The 27,238-nt window shown below is 46.3% G+C and overlaps 1 protein-coding gene across 1 annotated transcript in view; it reads right to left on the bottom strand.

Annotated features, from left to right (window-relative positions):
* Nucleotides 1-21,960, bottom strand: part of VAPB (VAMP associated protein B and C) — a 28,771-nt gene extending 6,811 nt beyond the window's left edge. Inside the window, exons 1-2 of the mRNA XM_018574773.1 lie at nt 21,753-21,960; nt 1,340-1,492 (exon numbers count right to left, since the gene is read on the bottom strand). Coding sequence (XP_018430275.1) covers nt 1,340-1,492; nt 21,753-21,810 — 211 coding nt within the window. The 5' untranslated portion in view covers nt 21,811-21,960. The remainder of the gene's footprint in view (nt 1-1,339; nt 1,493-21,752) is intronic.
* Between the last annotated feature and the right edge of the window lie 5,278 nt (nt 21,961-27,238).

The following is a 27,238-nucleotide window of genomic DNA, read 5'->3' on the forward strand; positions in this document are numbered from 1 at the left end:
GGGGAGGAGAGAAGGAAGGAAGGAAGAAGGAATGGAAGAAAGAAAAAGATAGATGACTCAATAGATTGGAAAGGCATAGATAGAAGGAATGGGAGATAGATGGAAATAGAGAGATGTATGTTAACAGATATACTCTTGTTCTCATCTCTTTTCTGTGTGACATTGAAGCCACTTTCTTCTAATACTAAGAAGTTGGTCAGGTGTCACACCGGCACTGTGCTGAACCATATCACCATCTATTCCTGCTGACTGCGGTTTTGCCCACTGGCCAAACAGTTCCTGGAAAATGCTGATGTGTTGGATTTGGGTAGGTGTAGCAATTACGCCTCCGACTGATTGATTTTGAAGCTGTGCTTTCTGTAACCCTTTATACAGGCTGGACTATCTGCATGCTGGTCACCAGCTCAGTACACAGGGATTACGATCCTGGCAGCATCTATGAGAGACAGATGAAGCCAGTGTGGCTCCTTGTTCAGCAAAATGGAAACACGCAGGGTGAGGTTACGTCCTTGAGTGCTGCTGCTCAGGAATAAACGCCGAGTTCAGCACAATTCCTCAGTCTGTGTACATTAACATCACATGACATATGTACTGAATCCATGTCTTATATGCATCATCCTAATTCACAACCAGATCACTGTCCCCCCAATCAATGTAATCGAATCCTGTCCGGCAAAAAAAAAAAGAGAAATTGTTTTATAGTGCCATTTAGGAAATAAAAGCCAATTGAAGATTGGCTGTGTGTGTGTGTGTCAGTACATGAAGAAGTCACCTGCACTCCAAGATCCAACGCCTTTTACGCTAAACAATGATGGTGACGCAGTGCAAAAAGCAACATTTCGGAACCATCAATGGTCCCTTCATCAGCAAAACACAGTGACGACTGTGCGACAAAGTGCAGGCAGCGTGCACACATGTCTCTGTAGTCCGATCTCCAGAGCGTGCATGAATGAGGGGGCTCCATGAGACCCTGCAAAGGGAAAGGAGCCATCCTAAAAATGGGTATTAGGATAAACAATGAAGGGACAAGTGAATGGAACTTATAAAAATATAAGCAATGCCAGATTTCACCAGCAGATGGCAAACAAGTCCTGTAATTGCAGATTCCCTAGTACGGTAATAGGGAAACCCTGGACCCGCTGGGGGTGTTCTCTCCATGTTATGACAAGGAGATGTGAGGACCCAGGATTTCCTGCAATCCTCAAAACAGACAACCCGCCTTTAGGGATATGATAAAGAAACAAAAAAAGAGTTTTCCTTCTTTGCTCAGCGACAGTCTGCACAACAAATAAAAACCTAGTGATGGGCAAGGTATTACATCTCTTGGCACAGCACTTACCAGACACATTGATGGAAGAGCCGGCATCAATGATCCCGCTGTTGGGCCTCACACAGTACCTACGAGGAGCAGTGGTCTTCACTTTGAAGCAGATGTTTTTTTCTGTGGGGTTCATGAGTTTCAGGTTTGTTGTAACGACATCTGTGAAAGGACCTGAAATGAGAGAAGACGCTTGTCATGACAGAAGTCTGAGACGGCACAAAGATTACATGGTGGCACGGAGCTTGGCCTTACCGCCACGTGGTGCTCCGCTTCTGAGTGGGAGCCCAGCCAGCTCTCCATCAACATGGAGTATGCACGTCCACCCTTTGTGTTTTTCCAGAACCCCTACTAGGCCTTGTTTATGAAAGTATAAACATACAGAAGTTCCAACCTTTTCACATTTAACACGCAACCCAAAGGGCAAAGAGCAATACCATATTTAAGGGAAACCTGCTTGGGATAATATTAGCTTCCCGTTATGCTGACCCTCTCGCTTTAAAGCCGAACCCCAGACATCAAAATAATGTCCCCCACCTAGTCCCCTGTCCCTGGACAATGTAAACGCTTTCATTATCTCACATTTCTAGCTAGAATTCATTTGAAGAGATATTACAATTTTCAAACCCCTTACATCTGGGCAACCTGTACTCCGGTTGACGATTTACCTCTTGCTGCTTTACTGTGTGTTATTAGGAAGGTTGCCCCGAAATTTCGGCCGAAAATAGCACTTCATGCAAAATGCCGAAAGTGCATTTTTTTGGTTGAAATAGTGGTATATCCCTGCTTTCTCTCCTCCCCGCTGGACGCTACTCTGTGTCCTAGCGGGGAGGAGAGAAAACTAACAGGAGGACGAGCGGTGCGAGAGGAGGAGATCGCCGTGAGTGGCCGGCGTCTCTCCTCCCCGCACCGCTCAGCCTTCTGTGGCACGTCAGGAGAGCGGCGGTGTGGGTGGAAACAGCTGTCATTGCTGTCACAGGAGGCTGAGCGGATCTAGGAGGGAGAGGGTGTAGAAGCAGGTCAGTGATCACTGTGTGTTTGTAAATAATTGAGGACATAGTATGCTTACTGTGTCCTCAATTATGAATGAATGGGAAGTGATCTATATCACTTCCTGTTCGTTCATGATTGTGGACATGGTAACAGGGGCTGCAGAAAGAGAGATAGAGGACTTTGTGTTCTCAATCTCTTTTTCTATTTTAAAAGGGAAATATCAGGGGTCTGTTGAGACCCCTAATATTTCCACGAAGCCCCCAACAATAAAAGTAAAAAATATTTAATAAAAAAAAAAGTAAAAAAAGTTTATAAAAAAAGAAATATATTTTTTAAAATTTGAAAAAAAAGTTAGAAAAAAAACATTTTCGATTTTGGCCTGACATTTTTTTTCATTTCAGTTTTGACATTTTCATTTCAGTGCACCTCTAGTAATTAGACATGTGCATATTAAAACAGGTGCTTGAAGGTAGAACTAAATGTTCTTGTCCACAGGAACCAAACTTCCTCCTGTAGTCTATACACCATATACAGAAGAACACGAGGGCAAAGTAAGCTGTGGTAAAGAGTTCTTTCACACTCTAGTTTTCATAAATGGTTCCCCATGACAGAACTAACAAGGCTAATGATGGAGAAGGCCATGGCTGGGCTTGTGACATTCATGTGACATTACTGACCACATCTCTGCTTCGGTCCTTCTAAAAACAAGTCGCACACGGCAGAGAATGTCATTTGTGAGGATAAGCTGGAAACACAACTTAGCGTGGACCTGAACTTAAAAGGGAACATCTAAAAACACTAATTGTGCCGAAGCTGTACCCAAATCCTCCTCAAAAACAGCAGGGCACTTCTTTATCAGGTCAGGGCTGCACAAATCCCAGGTAGCCAATTTTCCTTAAAAATTGCAGCCTCTGGCTGCTAGTCTCATCAGATATCGAGTGAGATTTGGTGATGTAACTACCATACTATTTACTGTTCTCCTTGCTAGAGAAGATGTATCTGGAGAACAAAAAGTGCAAGGATCTCCTTGCTTTATCCTGTGAATCTGAGCTTCTTAAAAAGCTCCCTATTAATGATTAGATTGCCAGCCATCATTGGGGGAGGTGGGGAGCTCTGAGGGGATGCACCGATACCGAGTTTTTGGCCGAGCACTCGTACTCGTCCAAATGCTTCTAATGCCTGTCCCGATACCGGAACTCCCGGTATCAGGAAGCCAGGTGGTGAGTCTTTACACGCTGCCCAGCTTCCTGATTGGCCAGGAAGCCGGCTCCATGCTCCCTTGTCAACAGGGATCATGAAGCTGGCTTACCGGCCAAATAGGACGCTAGGAGGTGGGTAATGACTTGGCACCCGGCTTCCTGATTGACCAGAAAGCCGGCTACATTCTTCCTGCTGCCTCATCACCTGGTGACGAGGTAGCATGGAGACGGCTTCCTGGCCAATCAGGAAGCTGGGCGCCGTGTAATTACTCGCCAGCCGGCTTCCTGATTGGTCGGGAAGCTGGCCAATCAGGAAGCCAGATGCCAAGTCATTACCCGACCCCCACTTCCTGGTTAGCCAGAAAGCCAGCTCAATGCTTCCTCGTGACCCGGTGACGAGGGAGCATATAGATGACTTCCCGCTAATCCCTAATGGGACTTCTGGTATCAGTATTCGGTATCGGCGAGTACCAAAAAAAATATGCCGGTACTCAATAACTAAAAAACTAGTATCGCTGCATTAAAGGAAACAAAAACATATGAGGCCCAGTAGACTTCATTTTTTTTAAGTGTTTTTTTTTTTTTTTTGTCCATGGCATCAGATAGAAATTATCTGGCCAAACCCAACTGGGGGAATTTATCAACACTGGAGAACACAGAATCTAGAGCAGTTGCCCATGGCAACCAATCAGCTTCGCTCTTTCATTTTCAAAGCTTAACTGAACAAACTAAAGAGAGAACCTGATTGGTTACTATGGCCAACTGCTCCAGATTTTGATAAAATTCCCCCCAATGTGTACATCTTCAGTGTCATCAAAGCCTGGGCCCTACTGCTAAATTTACCATCAAGGTCTTAAAGTGACAGCAAAAAGCCTGCTTAGTCACACCATTAATTGTAACCTTTGGTGCTCTGGAACATAATCTCAGCTCAGGGACCCAGTGATACAAAGAATAGGCTGTCCACACCCACATTACAATATTTTCCTACAATTCAATTTTCTATGAGAATACTTTCATGCAGAGTCAACAAGACAAAAACATACAAACCACTGCTCATTGCCGATAAAAGATTGAAAGATTACTGCATACAAAAAGATCTTCAATTCCACTGCCGGCCAATGAGGACCTAATAATGGCCAATGGGGAGGTAATGGGGAAATAATGTAGAATTTTACTACCACACCGAGTGTTATAATCTGCTTAGAAATATCAGTTCCACCTTCTCAAACATGGCACACCATGAATGTACAAAGGGACGTCTATATTGCTTCAGTGTGCTCTACAGTGCTGTGTCCAGCTCTATATATGACACCTTCCCATTAATAAGAGGAGCAGCATTCTGAACAAAACGTGGTGTCGCTTACAGAGACAATTGTGGCCGCAGCATTTGGATCATGGCTTCCGAAGTCTTAAGAACGCCAAACCTGTCGAACTAGATTCTCAGCTTCGATCACCTGCACCTGTTTCATCAAAGACATGGATTCCACAGACTGAGCTGCCCTGAATTCCAGAACTGCATACAATTTCCTCATTCAGCCACGGGTGGATAAATGAATATGGAATCCAGGAGCCGGTCTATCCAATTCAGGAGCCAGAAGGGTTTTTTTTTTTTGCAGGAGCCAGCTCCACTGACAAGAGAAGATCACCAAGTCAAAAGCCAGAACAGCTTGTCCCCTTTGGAAGAGTTCCCCTCCGACTCTGTCCCAGTGAGAACAGTATCATTTAAAGATCCCCCATCACTTTCTTTCTCCTGGAGACAATGGTCAGCAGTGTTTGGCCATGTGGTCTTGAATCAATGTGCTCATGGACTCAATTCCCATCTGTGTGTAGTCATCCATCTAGATCAGGTGGCACCAAACTCTGGCCCTCCAGCTGTGGTGAGGGCAGATTCACACCAATTTCCGGACCAGATCTGGTCCGGAAAATAGTGTGAACTTGCCACAGTTCCAGTGCATTCCACACCAGACGAAATGAGATATGCAGTATTTTTGTGGTCTGGAACGGACTGCACTGGTGTGAACAGAGGCCGAAAATAACATGGGGATACATTAAGATGCATTTTGGGTCTGGAAATAATCTGGTCTGGAGATTATCTGGATGTGGTCTGAATGGGCCCTCAAACAACAAAGCATGCCTCTCCCTCTGGGAGTCAAACCAGTGGCTGTCGGAGTCTAGCAATGCCTCATGAGACTTGTAGTTTCACAACAGCTGGTGTGCCGAGGTTGCTCACCCCTGACCCTTTCAATTCCTTCTGATGCAACTAGCACCACAGGTCCCATCACACATGTAACTAGAGACCAGTCATATTAACAATGTTCCTGCACACCTCAGCAATGTATGGCGTATTTATATTCCGGGAATATCCTTCCAGCTGGAAAGAGCGAGGACCAAATTAGAAGCAGCCAACTTTTGAGGCTCACTCTAGTTACCGTCAATGGACCTGGCTCCAGAATTATATACCGCACACGCATTCTCACACACACACAACTGCGTCAACCCTGCTCTTTGGCTATGACCTACAGACCTACTGCCGCAGGTCCTTGGCTCCACGCTAACATCCAAACCATTTATAAATAGCGCTGGACTCTTTCCAAGAATCAGGTAGTCAAAGCACTGGAGAAAAATAAAGCTGGAGCCTAAATTTAGGAACCTATTTTCCTGCTGTCATTAAAAGGTACATTTCGCTGCTGCAATTATTTCCTGCAGGCTCCAAGCCTGGACTGGCTGCTCAGGGCCACATGCGTGTTTCTCGTCATTCTTGTTTTGAACTCTCTATCAATTACTTATACACCACCGGCACGGCGCGCCACTTTACAAAGAGCGACAAACGTTCATTTCAGTCCCTGCTACCAAAGAGCTTACAGTCCAACCTCCCTGGGACTGACTTTGGTGGGGGGTAAGGAGTTTGCGGGGGAAAAAATTGGAGCAAATTGAGGAAACTCATACATACGCCATAGCGGTACATGCATAGGGATTGCAGATCCCCATACTCTCTGGTACGTTGACCATGAACGGTCCTTTCAAGGTATTTAGTACAGCAGATAGTAGAAGAGGAAAGAAAAGAATTCAAGTGCAACTCAAGGCAAACATTCTTTTTTCATTTTGGTCGGAATGCAGAGGGTTTAGAACCCGTCCAGGTTTTTTTTGCAGCCTGTGTCCCCGTTAGAGATATTAACCCTCTCTTTTTGTCCTGGTGAAAATGATCACTGAAAGGGAAAGAAAATCCAAAATTTGGGGCGGTCATCAGAACAGGAATAGATGGGAAATCTTCCAATGGGGACACTAGTTGTGCTGCGAAGGAAAATGCCCCCAACGGGACACAGATGGCAAACAAAAAAAGCTGATGGGTTATAACCGCCACTTACTCTATCCAGAGCTACAAAAAATGTTTTGGCTTCGTTTTTACTTTAGGACTTTAAAGGATAAGTGCACTTCGTGGCTCCCCTTGCCAGTAGTGTGCTCATACTCAATACTTACCTGTAACCCAGTTCCTGTGAGATTTCTGCAGTGTGCCCGGCCAAGCCCCGCACAGCCTTTCTTTCAATTTCTGCAATATGTGCATACAGATACAGCCGATTCTATTCACTTCAATGGAAAGCCGGCCCGCATGTGGCCTCTCTGTCTGCTGCTGGACTTCCCATCAAAGAGACTGGAGGAGGCCATGGTAGGCATATGTAGGGAGCACCGGGTAAATCTTTAGGCCGTGCTACTTTTGGTAGGCAGTAGAGGGGCGATACGGCAGGATCCGGGTTATAGCCAAGCCAAAGACTCGCCAAACTGCTGCAGATCCTGTTTGAAGTCAACAAAATTCCACCGACTTAGGCTCTAATGGATCCTCGGATAGCAGTAGAAATCCAACAGGGGCTCTAAATGTTCCTCATTCTAATTTAAACTGAAAAAAAACATTTAGGTTGGACTTGCACTTCAAGCTGAGGTCAGGTAGGCATATAGACACAACCCACTGATGAAGGCTCCTTCAATTTCACCATACACGTGCACCTTCATATAGCCGGACCGTGTATGTTTATGCCTGAAGCACATCCTCGCAGTGGGGAAGGAGTTGCCTCCCACCCAAGGGAGAAGTTCTCCATCCACACACCCATTGGCACCGCTCCTAAAGTGGCCCCTAGATCACATGATTGGTCCCTGCATCCTTGCCTGGCTGTCTTGGATGAAATCTATATGGCGTTCGCCCTCTTGGGCAGATTTCGCCATGGGCCGTGTCTCTAGCACTTCATAAACACGCAGCGGTTGATGTGACACATGCTGCAGTATGGCAATAAAGCCAGTTAAGTAATGTAATTAGCATTGACCAGGCCTGGCTACAATTACAAGGGCTGGCAAGGCAGCTAAAAGTTTATTTATATTAATCGGAGGCTCTCTTACACTCCAGCCATTCCCGGCTTGTTTATCTGTCATAAACACAATCGTGTAACCTCAGCCCCGGAGCTGCAGGTGAATCCGCACGTCCAGCGCAACATGACAGACGCATACGATTCGGCTGACTGCAGATAAATCGCGATAAGGCCGACGTGCGCTTCCCTTATCTGTGGAAAGGAGCTCGTTCATCAATGTCTGAGGGAGAAATTACTCAGAATAGCTACAGAAACCAATCCTAATAGGCCTCAATTGTGTAAAGGAAGCACAGTCACTGTTGTCCATAGCAACCAGATTCCTATGTTATGCTTCCATGTATAAAAGGACAACTGGTTGTCATGGCAACAGCAGCAGGAACATTCAAAGGCCCAGTAGGCCTTATGTCAGGGGTGGGCAACTTCGGTCCTCTAGCAGTTGTGGAACTACAAGTCGCATGAGGCATTGCAAGACTGACAGTTTCATGAATGACTTTCAGAGACAGAGGCATGCTGGTATTTGTAGTTAAAGCACGGCTTGGGTACCAGAGTCGCTCACCCTGATAGCAGGAGTCAATCAGACCCTTCATTTCAGTTTCTAGCCTGTGAAGGAAAATGGCGACAAATACACACTTGATCCCCGTTACGATGAGACGCTACCCTGTACACATTTTGTAGCAGGATTAGCAATGCTCAGGCTAACTGATCAAGCCCGGCATTGGCTTTTCTATACTGTTGCTGCATGGAGTAACAGAGCGACACCACTTTACACATAATGTACTCGTGCAGACTCCAAGCAGACTGTACTGCCTTCTGCCTGCACTTTGGCCTACCGATGATCATCACCACAATGGTGAGCCCCCCTCAACAGCACCTTCTCCCCTTTACCCCACTAGCAAACAATCAGACATAGTGTTTCACCATTGTGACTTGTGAAATCTAATTGGATTCTGTACAGCAGCAGCACATGACTCTTCTTCTAAAGGGAAATTTGAGTGTTTCCTATATATAGTTTCTTTATTATTTTGGGGACAAAGAAAAGTCAGATAAATACAATAAAGTCCAAATCCCATTCGCACTGCCACGGTCTCAAAACCACAAGGTATATGTGGTGCCCAGGTGACCACACGGATAGCGCCGTGCAAAACACTAATAGAAAATAAAAGTAATTCACCGGCACACACTTGAAGGGTTTTTAAAGTATTGATATGTTTATTCAATACCCAATGTCACATACTGTCATACGGTGCTAACGTTTCCGGTCCGCACAGGGATCCTTCATCAGAGCGACAGTGACACGGTCGCTCTGATGCCGGTGAATTACTTTTATTTACTATTAAGATAAATACAATACACATTTTATATTTACTAGCTGCAGTCGGCAAGTGGCAAACTTAAGTATGCTCACTTTTTCTGCTGAGCCATTTACGGCTACGCTGTGAACAGCTGTGCAATTTGAGCACCCGTGATTTAGCTCTATTCACAACATTCACAGCTGAATGTCTCAGAGGGACACACACACACACACACCCCTTCATGTCTGATAGCGCATACAGAGACAAAAGAAGTTCTAGTTAGGGAGGTTACCTTATTAAAAACGGAGCGTTGTGGAAACTTTGGCATGGGAACAGTATGGAGGCTGCCATTGCCAGCCCTCTTTAGAAAATGCTAGATGTCTGGCTTCAATAATTGAGTCACAGACCCCGAACAAGCATGCTGGAGACGAGTATGACAATTCCCTTAGCCTACATCTGTTCCAGGTCATACACTCAGATGTCCAACGCTTCAGCATGGCAGCCAAAGGGGAGGCCAGCAATGGCAGCGCCTATACTTTTTTTTATCACAGAGTCAGTTGTGGTATTCGTGAAAATAAAAAAGTAGCGGGGAAAAAAAAGTAGTATATATATATATTTGTCTGGGGAAAGAGTGATGGGACAGGTTAGAAAACCTTCTCTGGTCACTACTGACCATTAGGCGCTTGCTGCACCCTGCCCTTCCCACCTCTATAGACATATATTCTGGAACAGAACTGACCCTACAGGTTATGGAATGCTCAGGTGCAGCTTGCCCCAAGGGCAGACCCTTGCGTGTCTCTTGGCTCCTTTAAAGTCACCCTCTACCTATGAATTATACTCTAGGGTAGTACAGTGACACAGCATTGTAGCTCGGTAAGACACAGGCGCCTTCCATCAAATCTTTTGAAGTAAGAGGAGTGAGACTTCACGGCAGGAATGAAAGAATTTGGATGTGTGGCACAGACACAATAGCAAGGAAAACCTGCCTTTTAAATTTCATTGCATCGCATCCACCCATCAGCGGTGGAACTACAAATCCCATGAGGCATTGCAAGGCAGCCATAAGCATGACACCATGACACAAGCAGATGCATGATGGGATTTTTAGTTCCCCAGCTGGAGGGCCAGAGTTTGCCTAGCCCTGCTTTAAAAGGATACATGTATGTTTAAGGGCAGGTTCACACCATTTTCCGGACCACATATGGTCCGGAAAATGGTGTGAACCTGCCCACAGTTCCAGTGCATTCCAGGCCAGACGGTATTTTTCTGGTCTGGTCTGGAACGTACTACGCTGGTGTGAACAGAGGCCAGAAATAGCATAGGGATACATTAGGATGCATTTTGGGTTCGGAAAACAATCTGGTCTGGTGATGATCTGGATGTGGTGTGAATGGGCTCTGAAGCACAAACCAGGTAAACAAAGCAATTTTGCACATACAATATACCATTTTCACTGACAGCGGTCACCAAGGGTCCAGCCAGTTCAATCCTCCTTTACACTCAGCCTTCCTTTGCATGTGAAGAGTTACATGAAGTCACCACAGGATCCTTCTAAAAGCCTGCTTGCAACTGACAAGTCAGGGGCTCAACTAAAGGGCCCCTGGGGATGCCTATTTTGTGCAGCTTCTTTTCTGAGTTTTGTTTCTGGACACGTTTTCTTTAATTGCTTCCTGGCACCGGACTGAAGACATGTGCCGTACAGAGAGAGTCCGCTTAGGATTCATGTTATTGATCCAGGCGGCTAATACTTAATAGCAAGGACTCATCAGCGACAGGATAAAATGTGCAGTGACAACACTTACTCGAGGGGTATGCAACCTCAGCACTTCAGCTGTGGTGAGACTACAAATGCTTCTGTCCCTTGTAGTCATGCATGTGGCTGTCAGAGTCTTGCGATTCCCCATAGGACTTGAGGTTTAATAACAGCTGGAGGGCAGCGGTTGCCTACCCCTGACTTAATTACTTGAATGCGTTGCTCCTTCTCCTGCTGGATAAGCAAGACGCTCTCTTGCTGCAGAGTAAACGTTGAGAAAGTGAAAGTGGTGGACTCATCCAGTTGGCAAAGGAGCGACACATACAAGCATGAATACTTGCCGGCGACAGGACTGCGATGGAGGACATGGACTTACCCTACAACTAAAATCAATTACAGGGGATTTTTCCCCCCCATGACGAGCTAGACAGGAATAGGCCAACACTACGCCCCCCCAACACTGATTTGCTTCAATATAACTTCTGCAGCATTCCTATAAGATGCATATGAAGTGGGCCTGTACACAAACATAACAGCTGCTCTAGGCTCCCTCTTAATGCTGCTCACATAACAAAAACAACTCGGGAATCTGGTCATGTGATCTCTCAGTAGATATCACATGACCAAATGCCCAGGAGTCTGGTTACATAACAAGCACTGTAGAAAGCAAGACTCAGCATTTTCTCCAAAAAGAGATTTTTGATTTGAGAACCTCCATTGTTTATAAATTGCAGTGAGACTATGGACATAGCTTCATGTGGAAAGAGACACAAGCCATCCGGACAATCACGTTTGGATTGCATTTGATATTTTTGGAATGTGATCTCTGCACTGAAGTGTACAACGCCACCACTTTCCCAGCTGCTATATGGATTACTGTTGAGCTTGGGTGGGTCAACGTTTGGCACAGATCATACAGTCTGTAATGTCCAGGGGTATCCTAAATTTAAAGAAACCCTTGTGTCCCAGGAAGACTTTGGTCCATAGTAATCCAAACCCTGAAGTGGATCTAAAAATATCCTATTCACACAAGTATACAGCTATTATGTCCTATAGGTTCTGTTTTGTCTACAGGTACCTTATGACCCAAACCGGACGCCAGCTCTCAAGACAGTAGTCCGTCTGCAGGTTAGAACACGACCAGCTCAGTAGGTGATACACACATGCATGTTACTGTACAGCTCAGTGTTCCCTACAAAATACATAACATGCATGCTTGGGTGATACACACATGCATGTTACTGTACAGCTCAGTGTTTCTTACAAAATGCATAACATGCATGCTTGGGTGATACACACATGCATGTTACTGTACAGCTCAGTGTTCCCTACAAAGTACATAACATGCATGCTTGGGTGATACACACATACATGTTATTGTACAGCTCAGTGTTCCCTACAAAGTACATAACATGCATATTAATATACTGACTGCTTCAAGGGAACCTGAAAGAAATATGTAAATTGCTGTTGCTGAAAATACCCTTTTCCTGCCTCTTATGCTGATCCAGAGACTTCATTGTTTTGGAGTACTAGAACAGGTATCGGAGTTCAGATTACATTCTGACCTCACTGCCTGCATGCTTGTTCTGGGTTGGGGACTATAAATGAGGGCACAGATAGACAGGCCACTAGCATTTTCAGGAGGAGGTCAGCCATGGCAGACTACATATGTCTCTCTCGGAAGAAAAAAAAAAAGTCAATAGTTGGGTTATGACCTCACAATGATGTCATCAAATGGCACCTATTGTTATGTCCAGCTGTAACGTACACATATTACCTGAAAGCAGAGTTCGAAAGCCAGTTAATCCACTCTAGTTCCCGGCAGATTAAGGAGCCATGGGCTTTTATTGACTTTAATATAAAGATTCAAGGAGCGGCTGTAACCTTTTACAGTACTGTGATCATGTAAGCTTGTCCATTGCAGGGCAAAAATGACAGGTTCTCTTTACAAATCCAATTATACTCACCTTCACATTGCAAAGATCCTGGTGCCCCCAGATATGACCTTCTCATAAGAAGCAGTGCATGGACCAAGTGGACAATCACTAGGTCCCAAACTCTCACATGGTAAAGGGAGTGACATCATTGCCCCGCGTAACCTCTGACACCAGCCGACCGAGTATTTTGTGACAACTAAGATGAAGGAAGTGCTGTGTAGTCGAGTATAACGGTGTTGGTAAATTTTGAAGAGGCCCTGTCACTTTACCTTTAATGGGCAAGGTAACAGGGTCTGTTTAAGGCACATTGGCTTCCATGGTTTGTCCTCCCATGCCGTACCCGTGCATAAAACAACCAGCAAGCCTATGGAACCAGAATTTAGAGCTGCTGTCTTCATGTTACCGGGTATTGGGTGCCATATTGAACAAGAAATCACTCAGAATGTGAGTCAGCGGCACAATCAGTGAAGCACTTTGACTCAATAACACCGGGGGCATAGGACACTTCACTGATAACAGGGCCACTCGGGAAAACACAGGGCAGTCCTGTGCTCGGTGCAAAGGCTTCTGTTGTGTCAGTACACCATAACAATGCTTTACTGAGCAGGACACAACGATGACTGTACACCAACGCCTTCACCGGAGGTAGGAAGGAATTCCCGGGACAGCAATCAACTGCGGGGGTGGGCAACCTCGGCAGTCCAGCTGATGGAGAACTACAAGTGCCATGAGCTATTGTAAAACTCAGCGCCACAGGCATGACTCCAATAGGCATGGTGGGATATGTAGTTTCACCGCAGCTGGAGTACAGAGGTTGTCTACATAATGGGGCTCATTCTAAACGTAACAAAGAAAAGGTTCATTAACCCATAGCAGCCAAACAGCTGATCATATAGTGATCTTAAATGTGATTGACTGCGATACTTTGCACATTCCCACTATGCTTAATGGGCAAATATATAAGAACACACACATACATACATACATACATATAAAATTTAAATTATTATTATTATTAATTATATTTTTTATTGTACCACCATTGCAAATCTGGTTTATTGGCAAGATTTACTGACTTTCAAATGTTAGCAATGAACAAATCAAAGAAAATAAATTGAAATAGGTCAACACAACAAATGTTTTACGTGGTTTCCCCAAATTCAACTTTAATGAGTCTCAAGGTGGCCATACACCTTAAACCATCGCATGACTTTCGTCGTGCGATGGTTGTAAGGTGATTAATAGTTCGTACGACCTGCCTATCTTGGACAGGCAGATCGTACTTGCGATCATCGCAAGTCCTCCCCGCTGAGGGGCGGGCTTACAGATAATTGCAATGTTGAGCGGGCAATGTGCGCTTGCGCCCCTCGGGCCGTGCGGCTTTCGTCTTGCTAACGTGCTACCAACCTTTTCCGGCGTGGTCGTAATACGAAAATCGTGCGACTGTACAGTAAATGTGGTCGCAGGCTGCCCATACACCTTACGAATATCGTACGATCGTGGGATGATTGAACGCCTTGAATAGAATCCCTCACAAGAGCACACATCTGCAGAACAGGTGATGTCCCATGCACACCTGATGCAAGTAATCAAGGGCTTCATTAGCTGCACCCGGTGCGCTGGAGCTAGAGCACATGAAATACCTGAACTGGATAGGGGTTTGTGGAGTGTCACCAATGACTGCATGCCCATACACCTATCGATTATTCTGTGGAAATCGCCCGCGAATGGTCTTTAAAACGATAATCGATCAGTTGATGGGGAACCCAACGATTTTTTTCTGGCCGAATTGTCTCGGTGAGGCTGGAAATTTTTTTTTTCTAATCGTCCGAAAATCAATGGATTATTGGTGTTTTTGTACGTAAAAAATTGCAACATGAACACTACACATGCGCAAACGAAAATCTGTTCTGTCGATCAACGAAATTGGGCAAGTTAGTATTGCTAACGAACGATAATCAAAGTAGACATTGGTCTGCGCATGATGGGGTATTCGAGCTAGAATGAGAAGAGGGTTCTTGGCAGCAACGAAAATTCCTGAAAGAAAATCGCAAAGTGTATGGCCAGCTTTAGCCAAAAGAATCATCAAAAAAGTAAAGAGAAGAGATCATCGCCCTTCACAAACAAGGCACAGATAGCGAAGGCACGGAAAGTTACTAGAGACACCTTTGGGATCATAGTTCACAAGTTCAAAGTTACACGACCTGAACGGGGCAGAAAAAGGAAGCTATCAATGGCTGCAATCTGATTTCTGAGACTGCAGGTTGAGAAAAACCCTCGAGTGACTGCAAAAGACCTGCAGCAAGACTTGGTGACAACTAGGACTGCAACTGATCGTTATTTTTATAATCAATTAGTTGGCCGATTAATTTTTCAATTAATCGGATAAAAAAAAAAAAAAAATTTAAACACCATCCTTAAATTTAAGATAAAATACACAAATGCTGTGTCACAAACAAAGTTTACGTCAGAATAAAACTGCATGCACAATTTTTTGCACTTGCACTGCACTGGAACGCAAAGCATGGTGGTATGGTGCATTTGGTGTGCCATTAAAATGATGGCACTGTAACGCACCTTCCAGGCCAAACCTGAAAATGACTTTTTTCCACCTTTTTATATATTTTTTTTAATGATTGTAGTGTAAGCACATAGCACTTGAATAGCTTCAGCCAGGGAACGACAGCTGCCAATGGCAAGATTCCACAGACGGCAGCTGGATGTAAATACGGCAGGTAGCGGGCTGGTGCAATAGCCAGCCTGCTATTGGCCAGTTCAAATTGCAATAGATGAATATAGCACCCGCCCACTGCTTGATGTGCCCTCCTCCCAGCGCAGAGGAGAGAGCTAGGGGGTCCAACCAACTAATCCATAATGAGAATAGTTGACAACTGTTCTCATTATAGATTAGTTGGTTGCAGCCCTAGTGACAACAGGCACTGAGGCCCTATGGATCAGCGCTATGTCTGGAGGAAGAAGAATGAATGCCTACAAATAAGCATGGTGGTGGCTCGGTGATGCTCTGGGGCTGCTATGCATCCTCTGGCACTTGGAAACCTGCAGTGTGTGGAAGACAAGATGAATTCATTGAAGTATCAGGAAATTCTAGGAGAAAACATCATGCAGTCTGTGAGGAAGCTGAAGCTTGGGCGTCATTGGACCTTCCAACAGGACAATGATCTCAAGCATACCTTAAAATTTCACCAAAGCTTGGTTGTAGAAGAAGTCCTGGAAGATACCACAGTGGCCATCACAGTCACCGGACTTGAACCCCATAGAAAATCTCTGCTGGGATTAGAAGAAGGTAGTTGCAGCACATGAACCAAAGAAGAAGATTAGTAAACTGGAGGCCATTGCTCATGAGGAACAGGCTAAGATTTATCAGAAGCTGGTGTCTGGCTATGAACCTCATTTGCAGCAAGTCATCGTAGCAGAAGGGGCTCTACAAACTACTAAAGATGCTTGCCATGAAACCACTGGCTTTAAAGAACACTATAATAAGAACTGCATCGGCTCTCTGTCTTGCTTTGCACTTGCTTGCCATGCACATCCAAATGCTCCTAACCTTTGAGTCCCTGACCTGGCACAGGTATGCGGATCATGTGTTCTTGTTCCCAGTTTGGGGTCCAGACCAGGGACAGCCAACCAATGAGCATTTTCAGAAGGAACACAACAACTGCAGCCCTATGTTTACTCTGGAAGCAGAATGGCAATGCAGGCTCATAAGAGGTGGCCACAGAAAGGGGCTAGCGTTCATCCCAAGCCTTAGTACTGGATAGCGAGGATGTCCATCACAGCGACCAGCCAATACTGAGGTTTGGAAAGCAGGCCAAGGTCCCGGCTTCCCGCCTGAAGTCACAATATGCATAGTGCTCGGACATCTGGGGCGCTTTACAAAGTAACCAGAGCAGCGTGCAGGCAGGTCTAGGCCTCTACCTGGTTTTTATTTGTGGCCTGTGTCACCATAGTCATATCCCTTACTGCCTGTCAGGACAGGAAGTGATGGAGAATCTATTTATCAGGGACACAGACTTAAAAATGTTTCTTTTACTAAAATAAGGAAGGGGAGTGCTTTGTTCCTTGGACAGGACCTGAGCAAAAGTCACTACAATATTATTGCCCATACCCTTATCCAAAATTAGAAAGGTCATGTCCCAAGACACTGCAAAACAAGGGTTGGCAAACTCCGACCCCCCAGCTGTGTTGGAACTACAAATCCCATGAGGCACTGCAAGACTGACAGCCACAGGCATGACTCCTAGAGACAGAAGCATGATGGGATTTGTCGTTTTACCACAGATGGATTACCTACCCCTGCTCTATGCGTACAGTTCAGCATCCACTATTCTGAACTGGCACAATCCCGCCTGGCTGATTTCTAGTGTCCCCTCTCAATCTCCATCCTGCCAATTGGACAATGAAGGGCCAGAACCAAACCGATGAGGCTCTCCCATCCTGTAAGCATATCCAACTTGTCAGACCTACAGCACAGAGCAAAGTGACGGAACCCTGATAAGCAGACTGTGCAGATAAGTGACAAGTATCGCCGGCTGTCTGCTACGGGTTCCTGCACTTTGAACGCCATTCTCTGATCCGGATTTGATTGTCCGCTGATATGACAGCGACATGTCAATGTGATCTGAACAGGGTCAGCTACAATTCACAACTCCAGAAACACTCACAGCAGGGGTAGGCGATTGAGATGAAGAAAAAAAACTCCAAATCCCATCATGCATCTGGGAGTCATGCTTGTGGGCTCACAGAGTCTTGCAATGCCTCCTGGGACTTGTAGTTCCATTACAGCTGGAATGCCCTTTTAGTTATAGGATGTCATTCCGTGCACTCCGGTTTTATCACCAGACTAAGCCCTCCTGATCGGGTAAATGGTGACCTTCCTGGCCATTGATGGAGTTCTATAAATATTTAATGATCATCATTTTCAGGCCGCTTAGTCCCGTAGGGATACTGGCGGAAGCAGGCTGAGGAGGTGGGCTCTGGCGCCCTCATTTCCTAGGTCAGCAGGTTTAAAGCTACACCTCAGGCAAACAGATGACTTGTATGCATGGGAGCCATTTTACCTGCCATAGGCTTCTGTCTATCCAGTCCCGAGATTTACACAGGTCTGCCACATAGCACAGCCCTATCTGGCAGGAAAAAGCCATTGCTGCAGTTAAGTAACACTACGGGCCGGTGCTGATGGGCTTAGGTCGATGGCATCAGTTAAAGAAGATCGGAGTTCACCCAACATTCACTGAAAGGTGCATCTGACCTGCTTCAAGCGGGATCTGCATTCCTATAGGAACACAAACCCTATAGAGCCCCCATACAGGTCTTGTCCCGCCCCCAGCCTGTGACTGGACAATGACAAGAGAAGCGACAGTCTGATGAGCCCATCTCTCTGCTCTTTCCTCTTATCGTCATGCTCTGAACTGCTGCACATGGGACTGGCTCCCTTTGCTGCTTCTCCCCCTCCCAGGCTAGGCTCTGCTGCACAGGGAATGCTGATACCAAGTCCAAGGTAGGTGCGGATCAGGAGTTTCTACTTTACCGCCTTCACTTGATGCATGCTTACAGAAAGTGTGGACTGACAGTCAGGCAACTATCAATATAAAGTGGCTACTGCACGGCGTCACTGCTCCCGAGATATTACAGGGCCCCGAATTCATTACCTGACCAGTCACGGATCCAGAGCAAGCAAGTCGGCGAATCCCCAAGCAGCGATGGCAGCCCTGGCGCCTCCAGTTCCTATATTATCATCTCGACAGGTTCCCTTTATAGAGTGACCCCAGCATATTTCCATCCATTTTGAGGGGTCACACGGGGTTATCGCCGATTGCCTAACCGGCCGGTGGGGGGAGTTATTCATGAGACGCAGAGTTTATCTCAGACGCACAATCCCGCGCTTTATCGCCATTAACGGCGCACTTTGTGGAAATCTTTCCTGGCTTGTACCGACATCTGTATTCAGGGAATAGCGGATCACCAATGTACAGTAATACCTCGGTTCACGAACGCTTCTGTTCGCTAACAATTCGGTTTGCAAACAGGAAGTTCTGCAAAATGTTGCTTCCAACTGCATCGGGTGACGAACATGGCCGCGGCCATCTTCCCCGCTCGGACACATGGCCGTGGCTTCCTCGAGTCCAGATCGCGGTCTGATCGCAGTTTAATTCGGTTCGCGACCAGAATCGTGGAAGGAATTAAGTTTGTGAACCGAGGTACCACTGTATTCCAAAAACCCAGAGACATTCCTGTCCGGGAATGCTCCAATCACAGCACAATCACCTCCAGGACAATATACCGCCCAATCCCGAGCGTGACCGCGGCCAAATAATGCTACTAAATATAGCGCCGGGATGTTCTCATATCAGCGCCATGAATCATCCGCTTTACACAGCCGTCCCACTCCCCCGGAAATACCATCACTGCAGTCATTCCAGGGCAAGGATGTCGTCGTCGTCATCATCACCGGGGAAGAGGTACAGTGACCGGCCAATCAGATGAGGGGTCAGGGCTGTCGTTGTATTACCTTCCCTGTAGAGAATCCCATACCATAGCCATGTACACTACTAGATACTTACTGAATGGGGTGTATACAAAGAGGGGGGCAGGTACTGCAACGTCTCATTATAGATGGGGTCATGTGAGTACAATGTTGTCCTACTATATGGGATGTGGGTACAAAGTTGTAGTCCTCTATGTAATGGGGGTACAATGTTGTCCCCCCATATCATATACAGGACCCCATGGATGTGGATACAATGTTGTCCTCCCAAATCATATACAGGACCTCATGGATGTGGATACAATGTTGTCCTCCCAAATCATATACAGGAACATGGATGCGAGTACAATGTTGTCCCCCCCATATCATATACAGGACCCCATGGATGTGAGTACAATGTTGTCCCCCATATCATATACAGGACCCCATGGATGTGAGTACAATGTTGTCCCCCCATATCATATACAGGAACATGGATGTAAATACAATGTTGTCCCCTCCCATATCATATACAGGACCCCATGGATGCGAGTACAATGTTGTCCCCCATATCATATACAGGACCCCATGGATGAGAGTACAATGTTGTCCCCCCATATCATATACAGGAACATGAATGTGGATACAATGTTGTCCCCCCCATATCATGTACAGGACCCCATGGATGTGAGTACAATGTTGTCCTCCCAAATCATATACAGGAACATGGATGCGAGTACAATGCTGTCCCCCACGTCACATATATGATCCCATGGATGTGGATACAATGTTGTCCCCCCATATCATATACAGGAACATGAATGTGGATACAATGTTGTCCCCCCCATATCATATACAGGACCCCATGGATGCGAGTACAATGCTGTCCCCCACGTCACATATATGATCCCATGGATGTGGATACAATGTTGTCCCCCCATATCATATACAGGAACATGAATGTGGATACAATGTTGTCCCCCCCATATCATATACAGGACCCCATGGATGCGAGTACAATGCTGTCCCCCACGTCACATATATGATCCCATGGATGTGGATACAATGTTGTCCCCCCATATCATATACAGGAACATGAATGTGGATACAATGTTGTCCCCCCCATATCATATACAGGACCCCATGGATGCGAGTACAATGCTGTCCCCCACGTCACATATATGATCCCATGGATGTGGATACAATGTTGTCCCCCCATATCATATACAGGAACATGAATGTGGATACAATGTTGTCCCCCCCATATCATATACAGGACCCCATGGATGCGAGTACAATGCTGTCCCCCACGTCACATATATGATCCCATGGATGTGGATACAATGTTGTCCCCCCATATCATATACAGGAACATGAATGTGGATACAATGTTGTCCCCCCCATATCATATACAGGACCCCATGGATGCGAGTACAATGCTGTCCCCCACGTCACATATATGATCCCATGGATGTGGATACAATGTTGTCCCCCCATATCATATACAGGAACATGAATGTGGATACAATGTTGTCCCCCCCATATCATATACAGGACCCCATGGATGCGAGTACAATGCTGTCCCCCACGTCACATATATGATCCCATGGATGTGGATACAATGTTGTCCCCCCATATCATATACAGGAACATGAATGTGGATACAATGTTGTCCCCCCCATATCATATACAGGACCCCATGGATGCGAGTACAATGCTGTCCCCCACGTCACATATATGATCCCATGGATGTGGATACAATGTTGTCCCCCCATATCATATACAGGAACATGAATGTGGATACAATGTTGTCCCCCCCATATCATATACAGGACCCCATGGATGCGAGTACAATGCTGTCCCCCACGTCACATATATGATCCCATGGATGTGGATACAATGTTGTCCCCCCATATCATATACAGGAACATGGATGTAAATACAATGTTGTCCCCTCCCATATCATATACAGGACCCCATGGATGTGAATACAATGTTGCCCCCCCCCATATCATATACAGGACCCCATGGATGCGAGTACAATGCTGTCCCCCACGTCACATATATGATCCCATGGATGTGGATAAAATGTTGTCCTCCCATATCACATGTATATGATCCCATGTCGCCATCACAGGCTGTACATATGACACATGTATGTTCCATGGGATGACATCAGACCCTGAACATTGTAAGAACAATCCCCCCTGTGCCATGTCCACAGTCTCTGATCTGCATCCAATGTTGTAATGTGATCCCCTCCTCCAGCCTATAGGGCACGGTGTATGCACAGCGCAGTGGTCACACACACACAGCCCCCTAAGGACACCGGGCTGCGATCACATCCGGCACACACGGTGCGATCTCAGGGTGCAGGATATTGTGCAATGCTCCCCCCCTCACCCCGGGGGTCCCTACCTTTGAATTTGAGCTCATGCTGGGGCTCCAGGACGAGGACCTGCTCGGATTTGGCCATGTCTCCTCCGGTGAGGGCAGTGCATGCAGCGCTGGGGGTGCTCGGGGCCTGGGCACTCAGCTGGTGATGCAGCAAAGCGGCGGAGGGCGGAGGCTGCTGACGTCACGCACTGCAAGGCCCGGAGGAGGCTGCGCCCGGCGCGCACGCGCACTGCGCGGGGAGGAGGAGAAAGAGGGGGAGGGTGACTGCAGGGGACAGGCAGGGCGAGTGCTCTGCATTGCTGCCAGGGGCAGGACGTGGCCTGGGAAGTGTTCCCGGGCTGCCAGCACATGGCGTGGGCTGCTGTTACAACCACCATACCGCTACAGGCCTCTATAACAGGCCCACTGGGGTCTTAAGGGGCTGCTTGCTCCATTCTTGTGTCTGGGCCTCCTATCAATTAAATATTCCTATTGGGGGACCCCCATTGCTGGCCTGTAGCTGCAGGAGCTTGTACAGATAAAATGCACCTTCCCCAAAGCACCTGAGTGCACATAACACTGTATACAATAGGAGCTTATGAGGCAGATTTACCCCAGGGGGCTTTCCTAATGACCTTGAACCTTTTTCATCAATGGAGGAAGTCATCTCATAGAAGGTGATCTGACATCGCACTAGTCTGAGCCTGGGTAGGATCAGGAAAACAATTGTCAAAGAACTGAGCATGGTTAGGCCTCGTTCACACATCCTAAACTGGCCATGGTGGGGCAAATATACTGTGGATAGCTGCGCGCTGGGTTCCCATCAATGGCGGCCGCTCAGCCCGTGCAACTCGGTGACAGACTGAAAGGAGGCATGTATCCACACATCCAGTGGCCATGGCTGGTTTAGGATATCTGACCCTGGACGCAGATAGATTGCATCCAGGGCCATAGGTCTGTCTAACCGCTGGATGTGCAGATACATGCTGACAGCCCCTACTCTATTGAGATGCACAGGCTGAGCGGCCGCCTATGATCCCAACACACAAGGGTATCCGCATCTTACTTGCTGCACCATTGCTGGTTTAGGATGTGCGGATACCTGTGGCCGGGGTCCCTGGTGTTTCGATCATTGGCGGCTGCTCAGATGGTACATCTAAATGACCGGCTGAAAGGAGCTGGGGCTGTCAGCATGTATCCACATATCCAGCGGTTACAGACAGACATTCGGCCTTCCATGCAAATCATCTGCATCTATGGTTGAATAGCTATCCCTAACTGCTGGATCTGTGGATACATGTTGACAGCCCCGGCTCCTTCAGGCTGCCATTGAGTTGTTCAGGCTCAGTGGCCGCCTCTGATCGTAACACCGAAGACCCTGGCCGCAGGTATCTACGGCTTACTGGACCATGGCCAGTTTAAGATATGTGAATGAGGTCTAAGGTTACTTAGGACCCAATGCTATGTCCCACAGTCTCTGGTGGAGGAAATCAAGCCTTGTTAGGAGTTCAGATGCCCATCAGAAGGAGGTCTAATCCATCTATGAAGGAATCAGAAGGACCACAGAAGCATATGAAATGTATATGCATTTGTGCTGAATGGCCGCTGTGTGGAGATTGAGAACCCCCACACCTGTATTTTCAAAGCAGAGGGAAAGGTGCTCGGCACAGGGGCAGAACCCGGAAGATTGCTGGAAAGCATCGTAGGAGCTCCAGTTACTATGGTGTATTACAGGATCCCCGCAGGCGATGGTACCTAACAGCGATCCTATTGTTATGGAGGCTATGGAATTAATTGACCAATATTTTATATATAAAATATATTTTATATTACCTTGTACCTCTGGGCACTCCAGGTAGGTTGCATTTCTGCCAATGGAGTTGGAGATTTTGTCAGGATCAATGGTGTCCTCAATGCTGAGAAATACAAGCAGATACTAATCCATCATGCCATACCCTCAGGGTCGCATGTGATTGGCCCCAAATGTATTCTGCAGCAGGACAATGACCCCAAACATACAGCCAATGTCATTAAGAACTATCTTCAGCGTAAAGAACAAGGAGTTCTGCAAGTGATGGTTTGGCCAGCACAGAGCCCTGATCTCACCATCATGGAGTCTGTCTGGGATTACATGAAGAGACAGAAGGATCTGAGGCATCCTACATCATAACAATAGGATCAATGTTAGATCCCAGCGCTACCCCATCAAACACAGATAAATGTATTTGTTCATGGATTAATGTAACTTACATTATTGATAGGTGTTATATTTTAAAAACCATGTTCCATATAAATATTGTAGCTGTATGTGTACATGGGGCAGCCATGACCTCTACATGCTGGGCTTCCTATTTAGTAGTTCAGACAATGGTTGTACCTTGTTCCTCATATCTCAGGAAAAGCAGGCAGACAACAGACATCAAACCTTTTGCTTTACCAAATATCAACCCAGTTTGGCCATTAACTTCTGTGAAGGGCCAATGCAATTACAGGTTTTATTGAAGAACTCTGGGAATTTAAAACAACTTACCCATGTAGTGGGGCTACTCCTGCACTGCAAGGGCAAGTGCTCATTTTGTCTAGGAGGGGGGGGGGTCAAATCAAATATACTCACCTGACCCTTGGTCCCTCTGTGCTGCTAGACCGCTCCCCCCAGCCTCTTTTGCCCCTGGGCTCTGGTATTCTAAGGACCGCTGACGTCATCACGTCTTATGCACCCATTGACTTGCACTAAACGTGAGATTGCGGAGGGGGAGAGAGGTGAGCGCTGACTGCTGCAGGACCCCGGATCAGGCGGGTTCTCCTTTAAAGTTAGCATGTTTTGGACCTGCCTGTAGGTCACATTGGCACTAGGCATTGCATTGTAAGATGTGGGGGCATGCCTTGCCTTTTCTCCACTAGTCAAATGGGAGCCCAATGCCAGGTTTTTCAGACCAACCTCTGCGCTGCCTTAACAGCTAAGTTTCCCTTTCTAACCATATTTCATGTTACACCCATATTCAGGGTATAACATCAAACATGGTCAGACTGCAAACCTCCTTCTCCCCACTTACCTGAATCGCGGGGATCTTCTCCTCATAGGCAGCTGTATGCTTTTGAATTTGGTGCAGCTCTGCATGGCCCCGCCCACACATCCACGTCTTCCATTCGCAGATCCTTTGACAGGATCAGCGGCAGAGGGATTTGTAACTCCTAATGGAATACAAGTACGGTGACGTCACCATACTTATATCACCTTCATTCTTCCTACCGTTCATATTACTGAATGTCTGTACTGGGGGTACAGACATGGATAGGAGGGAGAATCTGCAGGAGCCAGAGCATTGCACCCGCTTTGTAGTCTGCACCCAGCCTCCATTCATAGGTCTGAATTCCACCTGAACTCTTTTGTTCACGCAATAAAACTCATTTGTTTTGCTTGACTGATTTGGTGTAGTGATGCATGGGGGTTCTCAGCTGCCATTGGGATGTGCGGGATCCCTTGTGTGCTCCTGTGCCTTTAAGGGAGGTCAGGCTTCCCCCTGACAAACCCGCACCCAATTCTAAATGTTCTGCCCCCATGTGCTCCTAGATGGAGACTCTCATAGTTTAGAGTTAGGACCGCACTATAAGAGGTGCCTTGGCGCGGCTGTGCGGCTTTCACATATTCTGCAGAAGACGTGTATCCAAACCTCTGTTGTTAACCTTAGCGGTGAGACAAGTTTTTTTACATGCTGACTTGTGAGTGTGCCATGATACCTTTCTACTGTTTTACTGTTCAAAGCCCATTTCGTGTGCACCTTACTGTATAGCTGGTGACGAATTGTTGAGTGCGTTTGTCATTTGTTTTGCTTGACGCAATAAAACTCAGACACAATGCATTTCTTAGAAACTATTTTACTTTTTTCAGCAAGGAACAGAGAAAATGAAAATAGTTTGCAGTCAAAAAAAGCTTCATCTTTCCTTTCCACGTAAAAGCTAATAAACACGAATAGAAAGACGAAAATAACATAAGCACATAACACATTAACAATGATTACATTTCTCTTGGGGCCAGCCCGAGGTTGCAGTACAAAAATTACATTTTATTTTTTATAGCTCTGTGGTTTAAAAATAGGAAGAAAAATATAAGCTGTTGGTCAAGCAAAAGATTGGCAAATATAATAGATCAATTAAATAGAATGAATGGAGACATCGCCTAAAACGTCATCCAGGTAAGGATGCAGATACTTCATATTATCAATATTTGAAAGCAAGGCTAGTAACAAAAAGGGACTAGACAACACAACTCAAACCATATGCTCTGTAAATGACAGGTACACTTCAGGTAAATGTAATATTGTAAGGCAGGACTGTAAAATATCATGAAATAATAGAAAAAATGTATTCACACCATAAAATTCATTGATGGACACAGGAAGTCCTAGCTGTTGGGTTATACTGCCACCTACAAGGGGATTGGACACTGACCAACACAAAAAAACAAACTGTAGGCCAGTCCAGGATAACCCCTACCACTACTAGCATCCTATTTAGCAAAGCAGTACCAAGAGCAAGGTTATAAAAACATAGGGATAGGACCTGTGTCAGAAGGAAATAACTTTTATTTAAATTTTCTTTATTTTTCATTGAGGAACACAGGAAGCTTTACCCTTTCAGGATGTTCAAAAGCAGGCCAACCGAGGGGTGGGCAACACTGTGAAAAAAACCCGCTAAAAAGCCCAATAAAACCACAAAGAACTGGGGACTGCCTGTAGCTGGAAGAGCCAGCAGAAGAACCTTATGTCATCAGAGGAGGCCGCAATGTCCACCTGGTAGAACTTCAAGAACATGTGAACAGAAGACCATGGGGTAACTTTTTACACAGTTGGGAAACAGTTACTTGATGGCAAAAAGCCCAAGAGGCACTCAGAGTTCTAGTAAAGTATGCCTTGATAGGAAAGGGTGGAAGCCAATCCTTGAGACTGTAAGCTTGGATGGTCTGCCAAAGCCAGCTAGAGATGGTGGTATGAGAAGCTGGTGCACCCTTACGGGGACCATCCAGGTTTACAAAAAGGAAGGAAGCAGCGGCTGAGAGAAAGGGAACAGTGGCTCAGGGTAGAGGGCAAGGCATCAGGTAGTCATGAAACCCAGGCAGCTCGTTGCAGGTTAGGGTCGGGTGGCCGGAGGTGACCAAATTCATTGTTGGCAGACAGAAGAATTGGATTGAAGCTGGACGTGGCTCATTTCAAGACGCAGCAGAGGGAGATGCTTCCTCAATTCTATATGATGGGAAAGAGTGCAGAGGGTGCGTGTGTTACTCCACCCAGTGGATGACGTCAGCGCTCAGTCCCACAGTGGTAACCCCTTTCGCAGCGAAAAACAGGAGTGGGGAATAAAGGCACCAAGTAATTGAAGTAGCTCCGGATGCATGCCCCTATTCACTAAGTGAGTCTTCAGAGACAGGGCAAACGCTGAGGCAATGCCAACAGCTCTGGACCTGCAAAGCGCTCCACAGTCATCTTTTACCAGAACAGAGTCTGGAAAATGCCCTATGTGGAACCCAGTGC

This window comes from Nanorana parkeri, unplaced genomic scaffold (assembly GCF_000935625.1).
Source record: "Nanorana parkeri isolate BGI_ZX_2015 unplaced genomic scaffold, ASM93562v1 scaffold50, whole genome shotgun sequence".
Taxonomy (NCBI): Eukaryota; Metazoa; Chordata; class Amphibia; order Anura; family Dicroglossidae; genus Nanorana; species Nanorana parkeri.